At 39.0% G+C, this 17489-nt stretch overlaps 1 protein-coding gene across 1 annotated transcript in view; it reads right to left on the bottom strand.

Moving 5' to 3' along the window:
• Positions 1–4460: 4460 nt before the first annotated feature.
• Positions 4461–17489, bottom strand: part of COL1A2 (collagen type I alpha 2 chain) — a 38418-nt gene continuing 25389 nt past the window's right edge. The window contains exons 33-52 of the mRNA XM_054273653.1: positions 17067–17120; positions 16442–16495; positions 15823–15876; positions 15672–15725; positions 15464–15571; positions 14443–14496; positions 14296–14349; positions 13214–13375; positions 12388–12495; positions 11843–11950; positions 10829–10882; positions 10614–10721; positions 10358–10411; positions 9897–10004; positions 9211–9264; positions 8965–9072; positions 8326–8572; positions 7728–7921; positions 5831–6073; positions 4461–5246 (exon numbers count right to left, since the gene is read on the bottom strand). Of these exons, the coding sequence (XP_054129628.1) occupies positions 5100–5246; positions 5831–6073; positions 7728–7921; positions 8326–8572; positions 8965–9072; positions 9211–9264; positions 9897–10004; positions 10358–10411; positions 10614–10721; positions 10829–10882; positions 11843–11950; positions 12388–12495; positions 13214–13375; positions 14296–14349; positions 14443–14496; positions 15464–15571; positions 15672–15725; positions 15823–15876; positions 16442–16495; positions 17067–17120 (2127 nt within the window). The 3' untranslated portion in view covers positions 4461–5099. The remainder of the gene's footprint in view (positions 5247–5830; positions 6074–7727; positions 7922–8325; positions 8573–8964; positions 9073–9210; positions 9265–9896; positions 10005–10357; positions 10412–10613; positions 10722–10828; positions 10883–11842; positions 11951–12387; positions 12496–13213; positions 13376–14295; positions 14350–14442; positions 14497–15463; positions 15572–15671; positions 15726–15822; positions 15877–16441; positions 16496–17066; positions 17121–17489) is intronic.

Genomic DNA, 17489 nt, shown 5'->3' with positions numbered 1-17489 from the left:
ATCTGTCTGTATTTATTGTACCTAATGCACCTTTTGTATTCATATGAGAATTAAAGTAGATTAGAGAAATGAATAAAACTGTAATTCTGCTTTTTTCTGCTGTGAGGCAGGTGCTCTTCATGGGTGTGGTTTGCTCTCTGCTGTTCCTGAGAAGAATAAGCAGAGGTCCTTTGGATCTCATTGCAGAATCTGGGGAACAAATAATTTCTTATTCCCTGTTAAATGCTGAAAAATGAAAATAAATAAGAAGGTAGCTCATTATTGACTGGAAAGAGTAATGAAAAGCATTTTCTCCAAATTAAGGCAGACTGTGTTTGGGTAGAGACTATACTGGGATATATTGGGAGCAGAGACTTACACCCTGAGATGTTAAATACCTTAACCAAAAAGTAGTGCTAAATCCCTTTGGATTAAATTGAAAAACAGAAAAACTGACAGTCATTATGGAGAAAAGATTTCATGAAGAAAAAACCCTGTCCTTTATACTGCTATATAGAGAAGATAATTTCAGATTGACTGAACTGAACAACTAAAAGAGTAAATTTAATTATTGTCTTTTTTTGTGCCCTGAGCGAGCCTGCAGTTTGCTCCAAGAGCTTTCCTGTTTGGATGAATGTTCTTCTCATATGTTAGTGCATATTTAGGATGAGTTCTGATGCTGATGTTTTGAAGAAATAGCCTGTAGGATAGTCTTGGCACAGAAGATATAAATAGCAACAACCCTGAGATTAGCTCAGTTGCTTAGAGCATGGTGCCAATAACCTCATGGTTGTGGGTTTGATACCTCTATGGGCTATTTACTTAATACTTGGACTAGGTGATCCTTGTAGATCCCTTCCAAGTGAGAATATTTTATGATTCTGTGAATGACAGTGAATTTGGGAATAAAAGCCCTAAAAAATCAGTCCTCAGGGGCTGGTAATCACTATGTGAGGCAGTAGGTGGTGCACAATGCCTGGGAAAATGCTGGAGAACTGCTGTTCTATTTGACTGTGTCTTCAGAATTGGCATTTGGGAAAGGTTTCATTTCATCTGAAGGTCCAATTTCTGTAGCTTGAACACAGAAAGGTACTGATAATAATTATTGGAATTTATTTTATGTATTTCAAATGCTTGTGTTCAAAATAATATTCAAATGATCTATTTGTTTGTTTTGGATACTTATATTTGCCCTAATGAGAATCATCATTTCCTGAGTAGTTGGAGCGTATACATAAGCATGGATTCATGTGTAGGAAATTTTGCTCATGTAATATCCAACCACATGTTTTCCAGGAAAGGACAAATGTATTCCAGCCTTAGAATATAGGCATGCAGTAATTTCTTTGTTTATGCACTGTAGATTGCATTCATTATGCATCTGAGATTCATGGGGGAGCCCTATAGAAAAACAGTGGATTTCCAATAAGCTCAGAATGAGACACGAGTAAAGCTAAATGAATTAGGGGTTACTTCTGTTTGCATGCCTAATAGCTTTATTTAAGCGTGCTAACATCTCATTGGAATTGGATACATGATTCTAACACTGTAAAACCCTGCATCAAGAGGATGGTGGGAAGGCAGATTCTAGGAGATCCTGTCTGAAACCACTACAAGAAAACAAATCTAAAGTCATGTCAAAAGCTTCAACTTAAACCTGAATGGTAGAAGTGTAGATTTGTTGTCTGTTAATGTTGTTTTGTCACTCACCTGTATTAAAGGATATTTGTCTGTAGCACAGTATTCATATTTTAGACTGACAAACTCAGATACTGAAGATAATTGCCAGTGGCTAGCCCCTACTGGGCTGTCCGGTTACAACAGCCCCTTCTAGAACCGTGCTACATGGTTTGAGTTTCTTTTTGCTCAGTGTTGGTCCCTTTGATGGTGTTCTCCTCTCCTCTAGTTTTTACTGACTTAGGTCATATTAATGCAAAAGCACATGCTACAGGGAGCCCAATGTGCTTCCAGTTGAGCCTGCTGTAATAGGAAACTGCGTGGATACAAAAAGGAGTATTTGCACTGGCAACATCAGAAGTCAGCTTAGATACAATTTGAAGCACATACTGGCAAGAGATGTTTAATCTCTGTCCATCTCCTGGGAGGATAGTGCAAGAGAAGCTGATAGACAGAACATATTTATTGATCACATAGGTGAGGGTTATTAACCCTGCATGTTCCAGGGAGGAAAACGGTCTGAATGCTGCAGGACTTCGGTTTGCACAGTTGTGTCACAACCGAGCACTATACGTCAGTTTTCGCTCCAACCAGCTCTACAGATCTTCCCCAGCAATTCTGTTCTGGCACAGTACAGCCAGGGCTTGCTGCAAACTTGGCCTTTCACTTAGTTAGTTACTCCAGCTGTTTTCCTTTCCTTCTCTCTTGTTACAAATGTAAACATTAATCTATTATTTCAGCTAATTTATGCTAATGCTCTAGAAGTACTGCTGCTGATAGTGAAATTCTCCAAAGATAATGCTTATAGGAAAGCAGAGTACTCTGAAAAATAATTGAGATCACTTTACCAGAAGTTTATTCAACATCTTATATTCCCAAAACTAGAAAATATTAAAGCCCTCTGCCCTGTCTGACCTTTATCTCTTATTTACGGCTATGATCTTTGAAAGATAGTTTCTTCAATATTGTACGTAGCATAAGCAAAATAGTTGATCATGCAATATGTTCTGATAAGCTGAAAACCTGCAAAGCAGACTGAATATCTGTCCAGTGCTAATGGGGCTGGAATTTGTGAGGTAAACATTATGTATTTTTTCAGGTTTAATTTCCAAATGAGGCTGTTTTGGGAGCAAAGATCTGAAAACATGTAATTTGGATGTTATCAGTGAGCTGATAGAAAGAAGGTGTGCTCTACCTAGCAGGACATGCTGTGGAATAGATCACAGAGAGCAAAGGAGGAATCAGAAGACAACAAAAGGAGACAGTGTTTGCTAGGTGTATTTTCCTTTCCAAGCTCAAGTGTTCCTTTAGCTGTGCTTTGGAGTTTTTTTTCTCTCCAGGCAGCAAAGGTCCTCCTCCCTATCCTAGCAATAACCTTTGCATACCTTCCGGTGAATTGCAACACCTGAGGGATGAAATTTTAGCTTTTCAGTCCTTGTAGAAACTTCCTGTCTTGTAGTCAATCTATATAAAGAAAGAAAGTCTTTACTGTTTTCAAATCTAGAATTACTGGTTTTACAACAACAAACTTAATTTGAAATGGTAAAAAAATGCTTATAATAATAATATTTTAAGAATCATAATGGTCCAGTGAGTAAATGCAGGTATTTACCTACAGTATGTTTTACTCAGTGAAGAAAAAATTAGTTATATTTCATAATGGAAATTCCCATTTTTACTAATTCAGCACACAGGTGCAGGCACATAGCAGCTGCACCCAAGATCATGTTTTGATATTTGCCCTATTTTCCTTAATCAGTTCATTGCAAGCAGGAACAAAAAAAAGAATCCTTAGAAACAGATTTTAGTGCTTATTCCCCCTTGCACCATTTGGAGCTGCCTTCAGACTCTCAACTGCTAATCTTTGGAGTGGTGCTTTCTGCAGGTTACAGGGACTTTACTCTGGATATTTCCTTCATGCCACTCTTTGGGGGTTCTGTCTGTGCATCTCACCTCTTGCCTTACATGCTTTTTCTGTTGTCTTCATGGTTCTCTGTGGGTTCTCTCAAGCACCTTCCCAATTACAAAAACATGGCTGTTGAAATTTCAGTTCATTTAGGGTTTTCAGCAGTCTTCTAAATGGTCTCAGAGAAGAAATCTTTGCTTCTCATGGTGGTTTGTGTGACAGTAAATTATTAAGGATAGCAAAAGCATATGGTTCTGTGTCCCATACACAACTGAACAAGCTGTAAGGGCCTAATACTGACCTTCCTGACAAAACAACTCAATTTGAAATTTTTGGCATAGGTGTTCGCACATCCTTTCTAAAGTGCACAGGCACAGTTCTGCTGGTTACAGCCCAGCATCAGCCAGCACAGCTCTATCAACAGCCAGGAGCTTTCTGTCCTCAAGTGAAAGAGGGAAGCTTCATTTTCTTTCCACTTTCAAGTGAGATGATGATCCTTCTGCACCCAATAATCTTACTTAGTAGTTGGAAAAAAGGATGGAATTATTTCTACTCCTGAACTTCTCATACTATGAGGCACAGAGTTACTGAGTTTCTTGAGAACTTCTCGGAAGTTAGTGTTGAAATGAAGAGTCAAGTAGACAATTACACCCTTAAGAGAGTTGTAGGCAACCTTTTGAGGCTTTAACAAAATGTTTTATAGCAATGTGCTAAAATCTTGGTCTGAGATTCTCCAATGCATCTAAGCAAGTAATTCATTAAATAGTTTCTTTTGGAACACGGGACATGCTTTATTTCATTTTTTCACAATTTATTTAAACATCTCACATATACAAAATACATTTTCTTTCTTTTTTTGAGAAATGATGACTTTTTTTTAACCCATAGTAGAAGATTGAAATGAAATTTGAAAGTGGGAACACCTGATTTTGGAGGAAGAAGACAAAGAGGAAGAAAAATTATCCACATGCTTAAGCTGTGGGTGAGACAGGGCATCCTAAGTTTTAAGACAGACTTCAAAGAAACAGAGAAGCAATACCTTAAATGCTACTAGCACCATCAAAGTTCAAGTATTGGAAAGATACTCTGTAATTATGCAATTAGCACCACTGTATTTTGGGTGGAATTGAAAGTACCTCAGATCATATGGAGAAGTTCCTACAAAAGATGTGGATCACTCTTGATTTAGTGTATGAGGTAGTTTAAACCTTTGGAAGTCATGGATTTAAACTTCCTCTCTGGAAGATATTCAAAGGCCACAAATGGTGCAAACTTTCATGACTTTTTATTTTGTTTTTTTTTTCTTTACAAAGGTTGACATTTCCCAAAACAAGGTGTTAAATCTTGAAAGACTTCCAAGTCCATTTGGGGCTGTATTAAATTTCATTGCACAATGCTCCAATCAATTCTTCTCCTTCTCTTTCGCCCAGAGTTTAAGCAAGTAGATGAACAGAAGAAATGGAAGGAGTCAGCTTTCATTATAAAAGAAATGACAAGAGAATAATTTGGGAGAGGCTTTAAGTTAATTTTAGTTCATTCATTTAAAACAGACTGGGCCAATGTCCAAACCGAATTCTTGGTCAGCGCCGCCAATATCCAAAGGTGCAATGTCAAGGATGGGCAAGCGGGATGGCTTATTTGTTCTGTATTCAATGATTGTTTTGCCCCATTCGTTGTTCTTTCTCTGTAAGAGAAGATTCATTGCAGTTGTTATCGCATTGTTCATAGTATTAAGAATTGTTTCACCTGAATGGATAATTCCTGAAATAATTTCATAATAATTTTGCTTGTGTTGTTTGCAAATCAGATACCCACATCCAACTATTTAGATCTCCAATACAGAAAATTTATTTACTTGAATCTTCTGTAGTCTGATGTGATGCTGTATGCAAGCTACCATATTATTCAAAATGGTATTAGATCCTAAGAGAACTCTGCCTGATTGTTTCAGGACTTAAAGATCCTGCCCCTTCTATAGCATGTGCATTGTTTTCTTCTCCATCTTCTGTTTACACAGAACTTGGATCTGGTCCCTCTGAAAACTGTTTTTTTGTCCACATGTAGAGTACAGGGTAGAATTTTTTGTAACCTCTTCCTTCCCACTTGTTAAGGATCTGCCATGGTTGGGTCTGTAGGCTATGTATCTTCACCAGGCAAAATTTTGCTGGTTTGACCAATAATCTGATTCTGAATTAAAGCACAACTCTATCCCTAATCACATGCTTAGGCCTGGGCAGTCACCATGCCCGTGGTTTCTGTGTTACTTACAGAGCAGCCATCCTCAAGAACACTGAAAGTGAATCTGCTGTTGCCTTCAGCTCGTAGCTCGACGTCGTTGGATCCCTGCAGCACAACAGCCTTCTTAAGGTTGCCAGTTTCTGCATCCATGTAGGCAATGCTGTTCTTGCAGTGGTAGGTGATGTTCTGGGAGGCATGGTTGGCCAGCAGACGCATGAAGGCGAGTTGGGTGGCCATATCCTTGGAGGTCACTCCTTCACTGTTGTACTCAAACTGAAAAATAGAGAGGAACCCAGTCAGCTGTATTGTGGGGGAAAGGAGGATGTTGGTAATGAAAATGTGTGATAGCTGCTCTAGTCTCCTGATTTTAGCTAGGGTAGAGTTAATTTCTTGTCAGTTGCTGATACAGTGCTGTGTTCTGGATTTGGAATGAGAATGGTGTTGAAAACTCACTGATGTTTCAGATTTTTGCTAAGTCAAGAATACTTATCTTTTTTTTTTGTGTCGCAGGCTCTGCCAGTGAGGAAGTGTGCAAAAGAAACTGGCAGGGAGCATAGCTGGGACAGGTGAGCTGGGCTGACCAAAGGGGTATTCAACACGATAAAAAATAATGCTCAGTATATAAACTGGGATGAAGTAACCCAAAAAGGCAGCTAGTCTGGGTTCAGGAAGCAAAAGAGTCTGGTACAAGTCAGCAGGTAGTTAGCAATGATATTTTGCATCACCTATTCTTTTCCTTTTTATTATCATTATTATTTACCATTGTTACTATATTTTATTTTTGAATATTAAACTGTTTTTATCTTAAGATGCCAGTTTTACTTTGATTCTCCTCCCCCTTCTACTAGGGTGTATTGGGGGGAAGAAAGAGGGAGTTGAGCAAGTGGCAACGGTACCTAATTTCTATCTGAGCTTAAACCATGACAGCTAGGAGCTTTAAAAAACCAAAAAACTAATCACAAGTCTGCAATCACTTTTCTATTGCCATTCCAGAGCTAAAGAGCACAAAATAAAAGTAGTAGGAGCTAGACTGACAACCAGACACAAGTGGATGTAGTTGAACTGTAGAGTTCTGTTCCAAGGTATGGTGTTAACAGTTTATATGGATTCAGAGACAAGATCAGATAAATTCAAGGAAGACAATCTACTGTTCCCACAGCTACACACAAACAATGTCTGTCTCAATAAAACCGTGAAATCTTTTTTGATAGGGTTTTGAAACTTTTTTTAATACACTAGTGTCTGTGGATAGTATCAATGTTTTTTTCACTCTTATATTCCTTCTACAGCATCTACTTTTAGCCACTCTAAGAAACAGGACCCTAGACTGTTGTGATCCAATGTGATTAAATCTCATCTTAGACACTTCACCACAATATAACTCCATTTAATTTAAGAATTAGGTAATTAAACTTCCTTAGCTGTACAAAAATGATGTATTTGCAATTTGCTGGGAAAGTGTCTAACATGCAAGTAGTAGCTCTTGTTTTCACTTACACCTAAAATTCAGAATGTTATCATGGCATACACTCAGAATCTGTGATGTGCAATATAGATATCTGTCCAGGAACAGTGTTGTACAAAAATATTGATTAAAAAGATTGATGTTTTTAATTGTTCAGACATTTTCTGGACTGTCTTTATATGTACCATATTACAGTACAGGCTTCCCTTAACAATAAACATTAGTCAAGCTGAATTGATCACTTGCAGACATCAAGAAAAGTTAGAACAATACTGAGAAGTACTTTTAACAAACTGATCTAAATCAGAACCAGAGCTCTTTGCCCTTCAGATAAAAGGTAGCTGGCTTTTTCATATTTCTCCCCTAAGAACTTAATTTATCTGCTTGCTTCTGAGTGTCAGTGAATTAAGAACTCTTCAGACAGTGCTGAAGGAAACCATCACCCTGCCATACATCACTTACCTGGCTGCCACCATTGATAGTTTCACCAAACCATATGTGCTGCTTCTTGTCCTTGGGATTCTTGTTGATATACCAGTTCTTAGCAGGAATATTGTCAGGGTTGGCATAGATGCAAGTCTCACCAGTGGAAAAATCACAGTATGCTCTAATGGCATCTGCAGTGCAGCCTTGGTTGGGGTCAATCCAGTAGAAGCCTGCCATTGAGGGAAGAAACGTAAATCATGGTTCACTCAGCATAAACTCTCCATGCAGTTCATATTCACTCATCTGATATATGAACCCAGGCCATAAATATCACAGCTAGGGGCAATATTAAGGTGATAAGTGGGAAACAGGTATTTTGGATTGTTAGTGTATAAAAAGCAAGGGTTAAATATTTTTGTGTTATTTTGGAAAATTAGTGCAATAATGTACGACAATATCTACAAAGAGCTTTTCAGGATGTAACTGTATCTATTTTCAGTGAAGGCAGAAAGAACTTCTTCATTGGTCATTTATTATTTTTGCCACATGGCCAAGGATACCCTTCACTGAAGAAAGCTAATGCCCTGGAAGTGCTCCCTGAGCCAGAAGGGGCAAACATCTGGCACTAACATACCGCTGCTCCATTCTGGGTGGCTAAGTCTGAGGTCACGGCAGGTGCGAGCTGGGTTCTTTTTGGAGCCTTCTGGGGTCAGAAGGGTCTCAATTTGGTTGTTCAGTGTTTTCAGAGTGGCATCAACTTCATAATCCTTGGGTCTGAGAGAAGGCTGATCAGCCCGGTAGTATTCTGCATCAAAGCCAACTTCATATCCACCACCATTGGGACCAGGGGGGCCAGGGGGACCAGGAGGGCCAGGGGGACCCTGAAGTTTTTCAAAAGCAGAAGACAAAAAGATTCCGTTAGAGATATGCTTTTAAAGAAATGCTTCCACACATGCATACTCCTAGTTAACTCCTGGCACTCTCAGCTCTAATTGGAGGCAGCACACATGGTGACTGCTATGGGCTGAAGCAGTGGAAGATGCACAGAGCAGGACTACCACATCTCCTTTGTGTGTTTGCACTCTGGCCATAAGGAGCAAAGAAAACCTTTTAGTTCAGGTCTATTAAACATTTCCCTAATTTCAAATATCTTTTTTAAGAAATAAAACCATGTGCATTATTAAACTGCTAGGCTTCTGAAGTGATGTGATTACTAGGCTTATAGTGTAACATAAATGTGTTGAATCGACAACAACAAAAAGTTTATACTCACAGCAGGACCTTGGTGACCATGAGAGCCACGCACACCAGCAGGGCCAATAGGTCCAGGGAGACCATTGCGACCATCTTTACCAGGAGGACCAGAAGGACCAGGTGGACCCTAAAAAGAAATTTGAACAGTTTAAATGACAGCAAAAATGCTACAAATAGGGATTCATATAGATGGGAGCATACATCATACATATATATTGCACAAAGAGAATGAGAGTTATTTGAATGTATTCTGAAATTCACTTACCCTTGGGCCAGCAGGGCCAATGTTACCAGGAGGACCTTGATCACCATGTTGGCCCTATTGGGAAAGATACACAGTCATCAAAAAAAGAGCAGTGGAACATGTTTGCGCTTGCTTGATTCAAGAGGGAAATGCATGTAATGTGTATCTGGGTTCAGAAAATGGGAATCTAGGGCTTATGACATTTATTAGTGGAGTTAGGGCATAAAATGCTTGTTTTGGGAAGAGAGTAGAGAGGGTAAAATTCTTTATATTGTTCCTTCTGATCTTCAGAGAAGATTTTAAAAGAAAAATCAGAGTTCCTAAAGCTGATACCCAAATTTAAAGGGAAGAAAATCCACAAATTACTTCAGCTTTTCTGAGATAAAAGTTGTACAATTTCTGGACAAAATAAGAAATAATATTAAAACGAAGGCAGAAGATTTTTTAATTCTTCATTAGCCAAATGCGATTGAGCTTCAAGGGAACTAATGGTAGTCACAGTCTAATGCCAATACCAGAATCTTCAATTTTGTACAAAAACCATTGAATGTTAAAGAGACTATTTATGACTCTTCATTTTGAAGTTGCTGCAGAGTGGAGTAGTGGTATTAACATCCCATGTTGTGCATATGTAATTCCTTGCTAGTGTGACCATTTTTTTGTTTTTTTGCTCATTATATCAAAAACCCAGAAAATCATTTACTTACAGCAAGACCAGGAAGACCCTGCAATCCATTGTGTCCCTTCAAGCCAGGCAGACCTCTTGGCCCCTTATCACCAGGCACACCTTTCTCACCACGGGGACCTTGAGGGCCCTAGGAAGCAATATAGGTGTCAAAGGAATAAATTAGAAAGCTTCAAGAACATACTCCCATCAAAGCCAGAATTAAGTGTAAATATTCTACATTAAGTCACATCCCAGTGTATATAATGGACATCCCCTTAACACACCCAGGAAGAGTGCAAATCCTAAAAGCTTCAGCATTTATTCTACAAAAGAGAATGCTAACTGAGATTCTAAGTTCCTAAATATTTTCAGGTCCTTAAGCATTATTGTTATAATCACAATTATAACAATCACAGTTGATCACAGTTATGAGTCCTTATTGATAAAGCATGTTTTCTCTTCTTGCATCAATGTGGTAATGTATTTAAAAATCAGACTTACAGCAAGACCTCTTGGACCAAAAGCACCAGCAGGACCAACAGCACCAGCAGGACCCTGAAACAAGAACAGAGAATAAATGTCACTGCTGTATATTGTTCTAATGAAGGTTCCATGGTCAACACATCTCTGGAGAAAGTGAAGTAGTTATCTATGCATAATAGAGGTGGGTTGTACTTTGTATATATGATAGACAAGTCTTAGTCCTCTTAGACCTTAATACAGAAAGTTAAAGTATAGCATAATCTCATTGACTTACAGGTTCACCACGGTTTCCAGGCTTTCCAGAAGGACCAACTTGGCCATGAGGACCAGGGGCACCCAGAGCACCGCTGGGACCAGGATTACCAGGAGCACCACGCTCACCCTGGGAACAAAGGAATGCAACAGGACGCACACTGTGTTACTACTGACTTACACATATTGGAATATTTCTTCCATGACAATGAAGTACAAGAAAAAGAAACAAGTTACCTTGAAGCCAGGAGCACCATCACGGCCTGGAGGACCATCATTACCAGGATTGCCCTATTAAAATACCATGAAAAAAATTAATAAATTCCATCACCTTTCATCTCGCACAGAACTCTGTCTCAGTCTAACTGCTTACAGTGAGAGTAAGAAGATACTGAGATAGGATAGTATAAATCTTAAAGAGAAAAAACCTCTTTCTTTTACATGTCATTCTCAAATGCCTTAAATATACTAATGTTCTCAGAAAACTAAAATGGTCTTCAAATATTTTAGGTTCAGTAGAGAAAAAAATTACTGGGCTTTGCAACATTTCTCTAAATGAAAAGGCTAAGACAGTAGTGGTCTTCACTAACTTGCACTCTTTTAAAACTGAGACTGTCTTTTTAGATGAAAAATGCCAGTGGAGGGAAAAGAACTGAAACAATAGCCACAACTAAGTTACTTTGCTGTGGTACTTCAGAAGGTTAAATAGTTTCCTTTGTGAATATCAATTTCACTTCAGCACTTAGGCTGTGTCCAAAACCCCCCATTTTCATTCAGAAAATTCCAATGAAACAAAAGTTTGGGATTTTTAAATTACTATTCTCTGTTCTCCTTGAAATTCTGCAGTCTCTAAAAGATTTTTATTCATACTGTATTAACTATGTTTCAGGTTATTAAATAAGCTTCCCTGATAAGGCTGCAGTTTTTATACTTTCATGAAAGATATGTATGTTCCCCATTTCATCTTTCTTGACATTTAAGTAAAAAGTTAAGTATTCTGAGTGACTTCAGGATGTATTTCAGACACAACTTTTGCTTTGAAAAGGTCTGCTTTAAAAAGGTCTGTCAACTTTTCCTTTCCTAGTTGGGCATAGGAATCCATGTCTATAAAGATCCTGATGTAATTTTCTCTGAAGACACTGTACAAGGTTGCTAGCAGAACAGCCTCCAGTTCCATCTACTTTTTCTGAGTATTGGTATTTGGATCAGAATGAAGAAAAAGCAACCTGAAGAGGATAAAAGACAGCTTACATCACGTCCAGCTTCACCAGGAGCACCATTTGGACCAGGAGAACCCACAGGACCAGAGGGACCACGGGCACCAGGAGGACCAGAAACACCCAGGGGACCAGGTTCACCCTAATACAGGAACAGTTGTAACAAAATGTGACATTATAATACAACACAAACCAGTCTAACAGAACTATTAGTCTTTATCTAAGATCAGCATTTCACTGCAATGAGTTTGGGAAGGAAACAAGAATCAGGACACAAGAAACATACCTATCTATATCAAATGTTATCCTCATTCTAAATGTTACTACTAGAAACCTCAACATTTCTGACATTCAGAAATTTGCTCACTTGCAGATAATTCTGGTTTGTCTGCAATAAGCCATAATTTCTTCCGTTGATCTACGTTGGGTAGGTCCTCATCCTCTGTTTCCAACAGCAAAGGAAACAGCATAATCTGCATTTCCCTGGCTTCCCATAAGACAGGACCTCAAGTGTGTGTGGGTTTTTTCTTTCTCCTTACATGTTATCTGTTTAAAGCAGTTAACTAATCATATACTTACTGTTGCTCCAGAGATGCCTGGAAGACCACGTTCTCCCCGAGAGCCAGGCAGACCAAGGATACCAGGAGCACCAAGAATACCCTGAGGACCTGGGGTACCAGGAGGACCCTATGACATGAAGGGAATACAATTTATATTAATAGACAAAAATAGATGTAACATACGCATCAGTGATACTGAAAATTGCATTCTCAGATACAATTTTTGCAGATCACAGAAGAAATTTCTATAATTTTTTTGTTGAGTAACAATTGTGGTATTTCACGCAAGTGCTTACTTCAATAAGACAGAGACATGTATGACTTTTAAAAAAAGACAGTAATTCTGGATGTGAAAGCTTAAAGATACTCAAAAGTAATACATTTATTTACATAATTCTATGTCAACCTGTGGGCAGACAACTTTAACCTTGTGATCCCCACAAATCTGAGTTTATGGTGCAGCTATAAATTGAGATTGTTCTAAATGGACATTCACAGGTTCTTTCCTTTTCTATCCATGAGGATCAATTTCAAAGCAGAAGATGTACTTCCTTTTCTCAGACTAAATATCTATTTCTTCTGTAGTTAGAGAAAGATATAATTCAGCACAAGAGAAAAAGAGAAAGAAAACCCTGACGCAGGGATCAGGCTCACTTTTTATGGCATATTTGTCAAGCATGCCTATGAACAATTTCTTGTGTCTCAGTGGAGCTTCTACTCAAAGGCTTTGCTAAATTTGTGGAAAAAGTAGAAAAGCCCTTCACAAACACTAAAAGTATCTCAGAAGCCATAACATTCACATGAAGAGAAACATTTTTAATGAGATGTGATACTCAGTAACTTACAGCAGCACCAGCCTCTCCAGATGGACCTTTCTCACCAGCAAAACCAGGTGGGCCAGCAATACCTTGTTCACCAGTGCGGCCAACTGGCCCAACATCACCACGCAGACCTCGAGGACCATCCTTGCCAGCTGGGCCAGGAGGACCAGGGGGACCAGTGATGCCCTAGGATTGAGTATGAATATGATACCATTACAAGAGAGACCTGGGGATAAAATTTCATTTTAAGTCCATTTTAAGGTGAAAAAAATAGTCCCTTGCAACAAACAGGTCATCAGCTGCTCCAAAGCAGCAATTCCTATTGCTTTGTTAGCAGTGGAGAGCTGGAAGCAGTAGAATCATTTCACTGCCCTTTTTTTTTTTTTTTTTTAACTCTGGGCAGGTGAAAGCCGCAAAATTTGGTGGGAAAATATAGATCTGTCTCTTTTTGCATTAATTGCAATGAGAAAAAAAAACCAAAACAGTGTCTCCCAATTCAAGAGGATTATTTGCTTTGGATAATGGGATTTAAAATTTATTTAAATCTAGAGTATCTAAGAAAAGAAGTGCCTTTTGGTAAAGGTTGGAAACACCTTTGAAAAGAAAAGACTACAAATGTCAATCTAGACTGAGAATTTCTTGCTGAAAAATAAAAATAAAAAAAAAAAATCACATTCCAAAAAAGAGTGAGCTTGCTCTGCTCAAGAATGGGACTAGAACTGCAGGTACTTTAGAAAATGTGGACATACAATAATTTTAACATTCTTCTGCAGATTGGACATGACCTTCTTATTCCACTCCACCATGACTAATTGCATAGCCATTGATTTAAAATAAAGCAAATAAACACTGATTTTTGGAAATGGTTGGGTACTTCAGGAGGCACAGGGATGCTTGATGGATTGTAAAAACTCACAAATTAAATGCATAGACTGTACTCTGGGAGTTTGAACAATTAGATTTTTTTTCTCATCCAGTTCTATAAGGATCTGATGTTATTCCAGTGCAATTATGATCCACATCAATGAAACAAAAGTTAGGATTGTCCCTAAGCAAAGCAGCTTCTGACTTACAATCCCTATTACATTTCTTCATTAGTTACTTACAGCAGGGCCAGGAGGACCAACTCTTCCAGCAGCACCAGGGAAACCAGTCATGCCCTAAAAACAAATTTGAAAATGAAGATTAGGTTTAAAGGAGACAATAACTTCATGAAAAGCAACAATGTCAGTTCTAAAAGCCTGAAGACTTACAGGAGGACCAGCATCACCACGAGGGCCAGCAGGACCAGCAGCACCAGCGGGACCCTAAGCAGGAAGGATTGAAAAAGAGAGAGGGATCAAGCAAAGGCAATTAATACTCCCTGTTTAGAATAAGGGCTCAGTCTCACTATTGTGAAAGCTAAAGTGATTTTTACACCAGCAGGAGGACTGGGCCCAAAACTATGCTGCCTATCCGGACAATAGGGTATTAAATTCTCACACACATTTTAAATCGGTATCATAAGGCCCGAGAAAAGTTGCATAAAGCATTTGTGATTCAGATTAATTTCCTTGCAAATGTTACGTGCATCTAAACAAATCTGGAAGTCAAAATGTGAAAGCAGGGTAAAATCATCAAATCCTCTGTTTGCACTGTGTGACTAATACAGCCACTTAGTGCAAGAGCCTGGTATTGGTATTAAAATCATACAATAAGTAACCCAAGCCACGATATCCTGCAACACTCTGTGGTATTTGAAGTACATGGGTCTGACTTTCTGCATCATTTCAACCAGTTCTTCAGTAATATGCATGTGAGGCAGTATACAACTTTGGGCTATAAAGGTGCCAGCATATGAAAAGCCTGTGTGCAAATGGGTGCACAGACAACTTTGCACACATGCTTCTGGATGACTGAGTCTGAAAATCAGACTATGACAGCTCATCCCATCTTTGAGAGAAAAGTGTCAACATCCTCAGCTCAGAACTTACCCACAATCACCCCCTGAATGGTCCAAGATAGAGTGATTTTGCTGATCTTCAGAGCAAGTTGAAAATTAGTTATTATTTTCTCTTCATTTCAGTTCCAGACTCATGATCTGAGCCCACATAAATAGATTGATAAAATTTACATAACGTGTGAAAATCAGCAGTTTAACTTTTCTCACAGCCTAGCTTGAAGTTTTGTTTCTTTCTTTGATTACCTTTTCAGAATTCAAGGCTTTCAGGGTAATGTATTGCTTGCATGGCAGAGTTGGGAACGATGCATTTCACAAAGACACAATTCACTTACGGGTGGTCCAGATGCACCGATTGGGCCAATGGCACCAGTTGGTCCAGTTTCACCCTTGGGTCCTTTGGGCCCGCGCTCGCCTTTAGCACCAGGCTGACCAGCTGCACCCTGTGGGCAGAAAAACAGGCAAAATGAGGAATGAAAACCTTGCCGAGGAAATAGAGGAAGGTTATGGCATCAATATGAGGAAAGTGCAAACAAAACTTACAGGGGGTCCAGCAAATCCACTGGGACCTACAGGACCAGGCTCACCACGTTCACCCTAGGGAGAGGAGAAAGAAGAGACGACTGGTTAGAATGATCTTTAAAAGAGCAATCATGTCTTTGACACAGGAATAATTATAGAAATTACAACTTACAGGGATACCACGGGCACCAGCAGGACCAGCAGGACCAGCAGGACCTCCTTCTCCCTAAAAGATACACAAAACACTTTGACACTGGGAAATGTCAGAGCCAAATGTCTGCAGCCAGTACAGGAATGTTCCTGTGGTACAGATACATATAGTGAGTCTCCTTGGATCTCCACTAAGAGGATGTTACTGAAAATGCTTCTGGTTTTGATCCACCCTGTATTAATAATATCTAATGATTCTCAGACAGCATAACGTATCATTCTGAGCTAACGTGGGTTATTCATCATTGTATCAAAATCTCCTCTCACAGTGCAAGTAGGATTGTGGAGTTTAACCTCAGCTGGGAAAAATTCAGCCCAAGGTGAATCAGAATCCTCTCCAGATATAACCCACTGCCATGGAGATGTGCATCCCCTTCCCTGCCACTTTAGAAAAAGGTTTGGGGTCCTATCGCAAGCTTCACTGAATATTCCCAAAAGTCCTTGCTTCCTGAATCTGAAAAACTTAAAGAACTGGTGTAAACTAAAATGATGGAATTGTTTTTTATGGAACTCATCTTTAATATTCATGTGTGAGGAAACTGTAGCAACAAGGCATTTTTTCATTCAAAGAGTAGACTTACCCGATCACCAGCACCACCAGCAGGGCCAGGAGCACCAATAGCACCAGGCAGACCCTATGGGCCAAGAGACAGGACATTGTTTCAAACAAAATGTAAGTAGGACCAACTACTTTATATAAGCGTTCTCCTTCCCCCTGGAGAAAGATATGTAAATAACTTTCTTTCAGATGTTCTCAATATAAAGGATACATGACTTTATAAAACAAAACCTATTCTATTATTTTCCTTCCCAGAGTATGAATCCTAAGAAAGACACCTGAAATCTCAAATTAAGGATCGTTTTGTGTAACATTGCAGGCTGCCTTAAAAATTAGCTGGCTGGGCTGAGGCCATGAAATTAAAGTTCACTATCACACTGAACAGCTGTGCAATGTCTGTGAAATACTCTGCTCATGTAAATTCTCTGCTTGGATGCATGAGAAGTGATCTGTTTTCTCTGTCTCTCCTCCTGAATTCAATCATCCTTGGACAAGGGGCAACAAAATTACATTGATTTGTACCAAAAATGAGCAGATACAAGCAGTAATGCAATACAGTGGGAAATGCAAGTTCTGAACATTCTTCTCAGTTATTTAATTTCTGAGGTGTAGCAAGGTAAAGTCAAGTAGAACCAGAAGATACTTACACGAGCACCATCTCTTCCTGTTGCACCCGTATCACCTCTCAGACCTGGGGCACCCTGGAACACACAGCGGCAAAAATTGTATTGGTAGTGAACACAACAGTTTGTATGAAAGAAGTCTTTGCTGAGTACCTGTGCATTACTTAGACATCATACAAGAACCTTAGCCTAGGTTTTCTGGAGAAACGAGTGTTGATTATTTTATTGCTATTGCTGAGTAGGTACTGACTGGCAAAGTGAATGTTTGGAAAGGGGACTGGCATGCTTTTCAGAATAAACCTGCTTCTGCCATGGCAAGCCTTCTTGGCTTCTCTCAGGTACCAAGAATTTTGAATGGAATTAGAAATTGAAAACAATGTCTATGTATATTGCAAATGAGGAATATAAATCCCCCTCAAAATCTCTTTTCTTTTAGTCAAGAGATAT

Source organism: Melozone crissalis, unplaced genomic scaffold (genome assembly GCF_028551555.1).
Source record: "Melozone crissalis strain CALT ecotype California unplaced genomic scaffold, PUWL_Pcris_2 ptg000016l_1, whole genome shotgun sequence".
NCBI lineage: Eukaryota > Metazoa > Chordata > Aves > Passeriformes > Passerellidae > Melozone > Melozone crissalis.
Note: the sequence above shows the minus strand (reverse complement) of the source record. Positions and strands in the feature narration are given on the sequence as shown.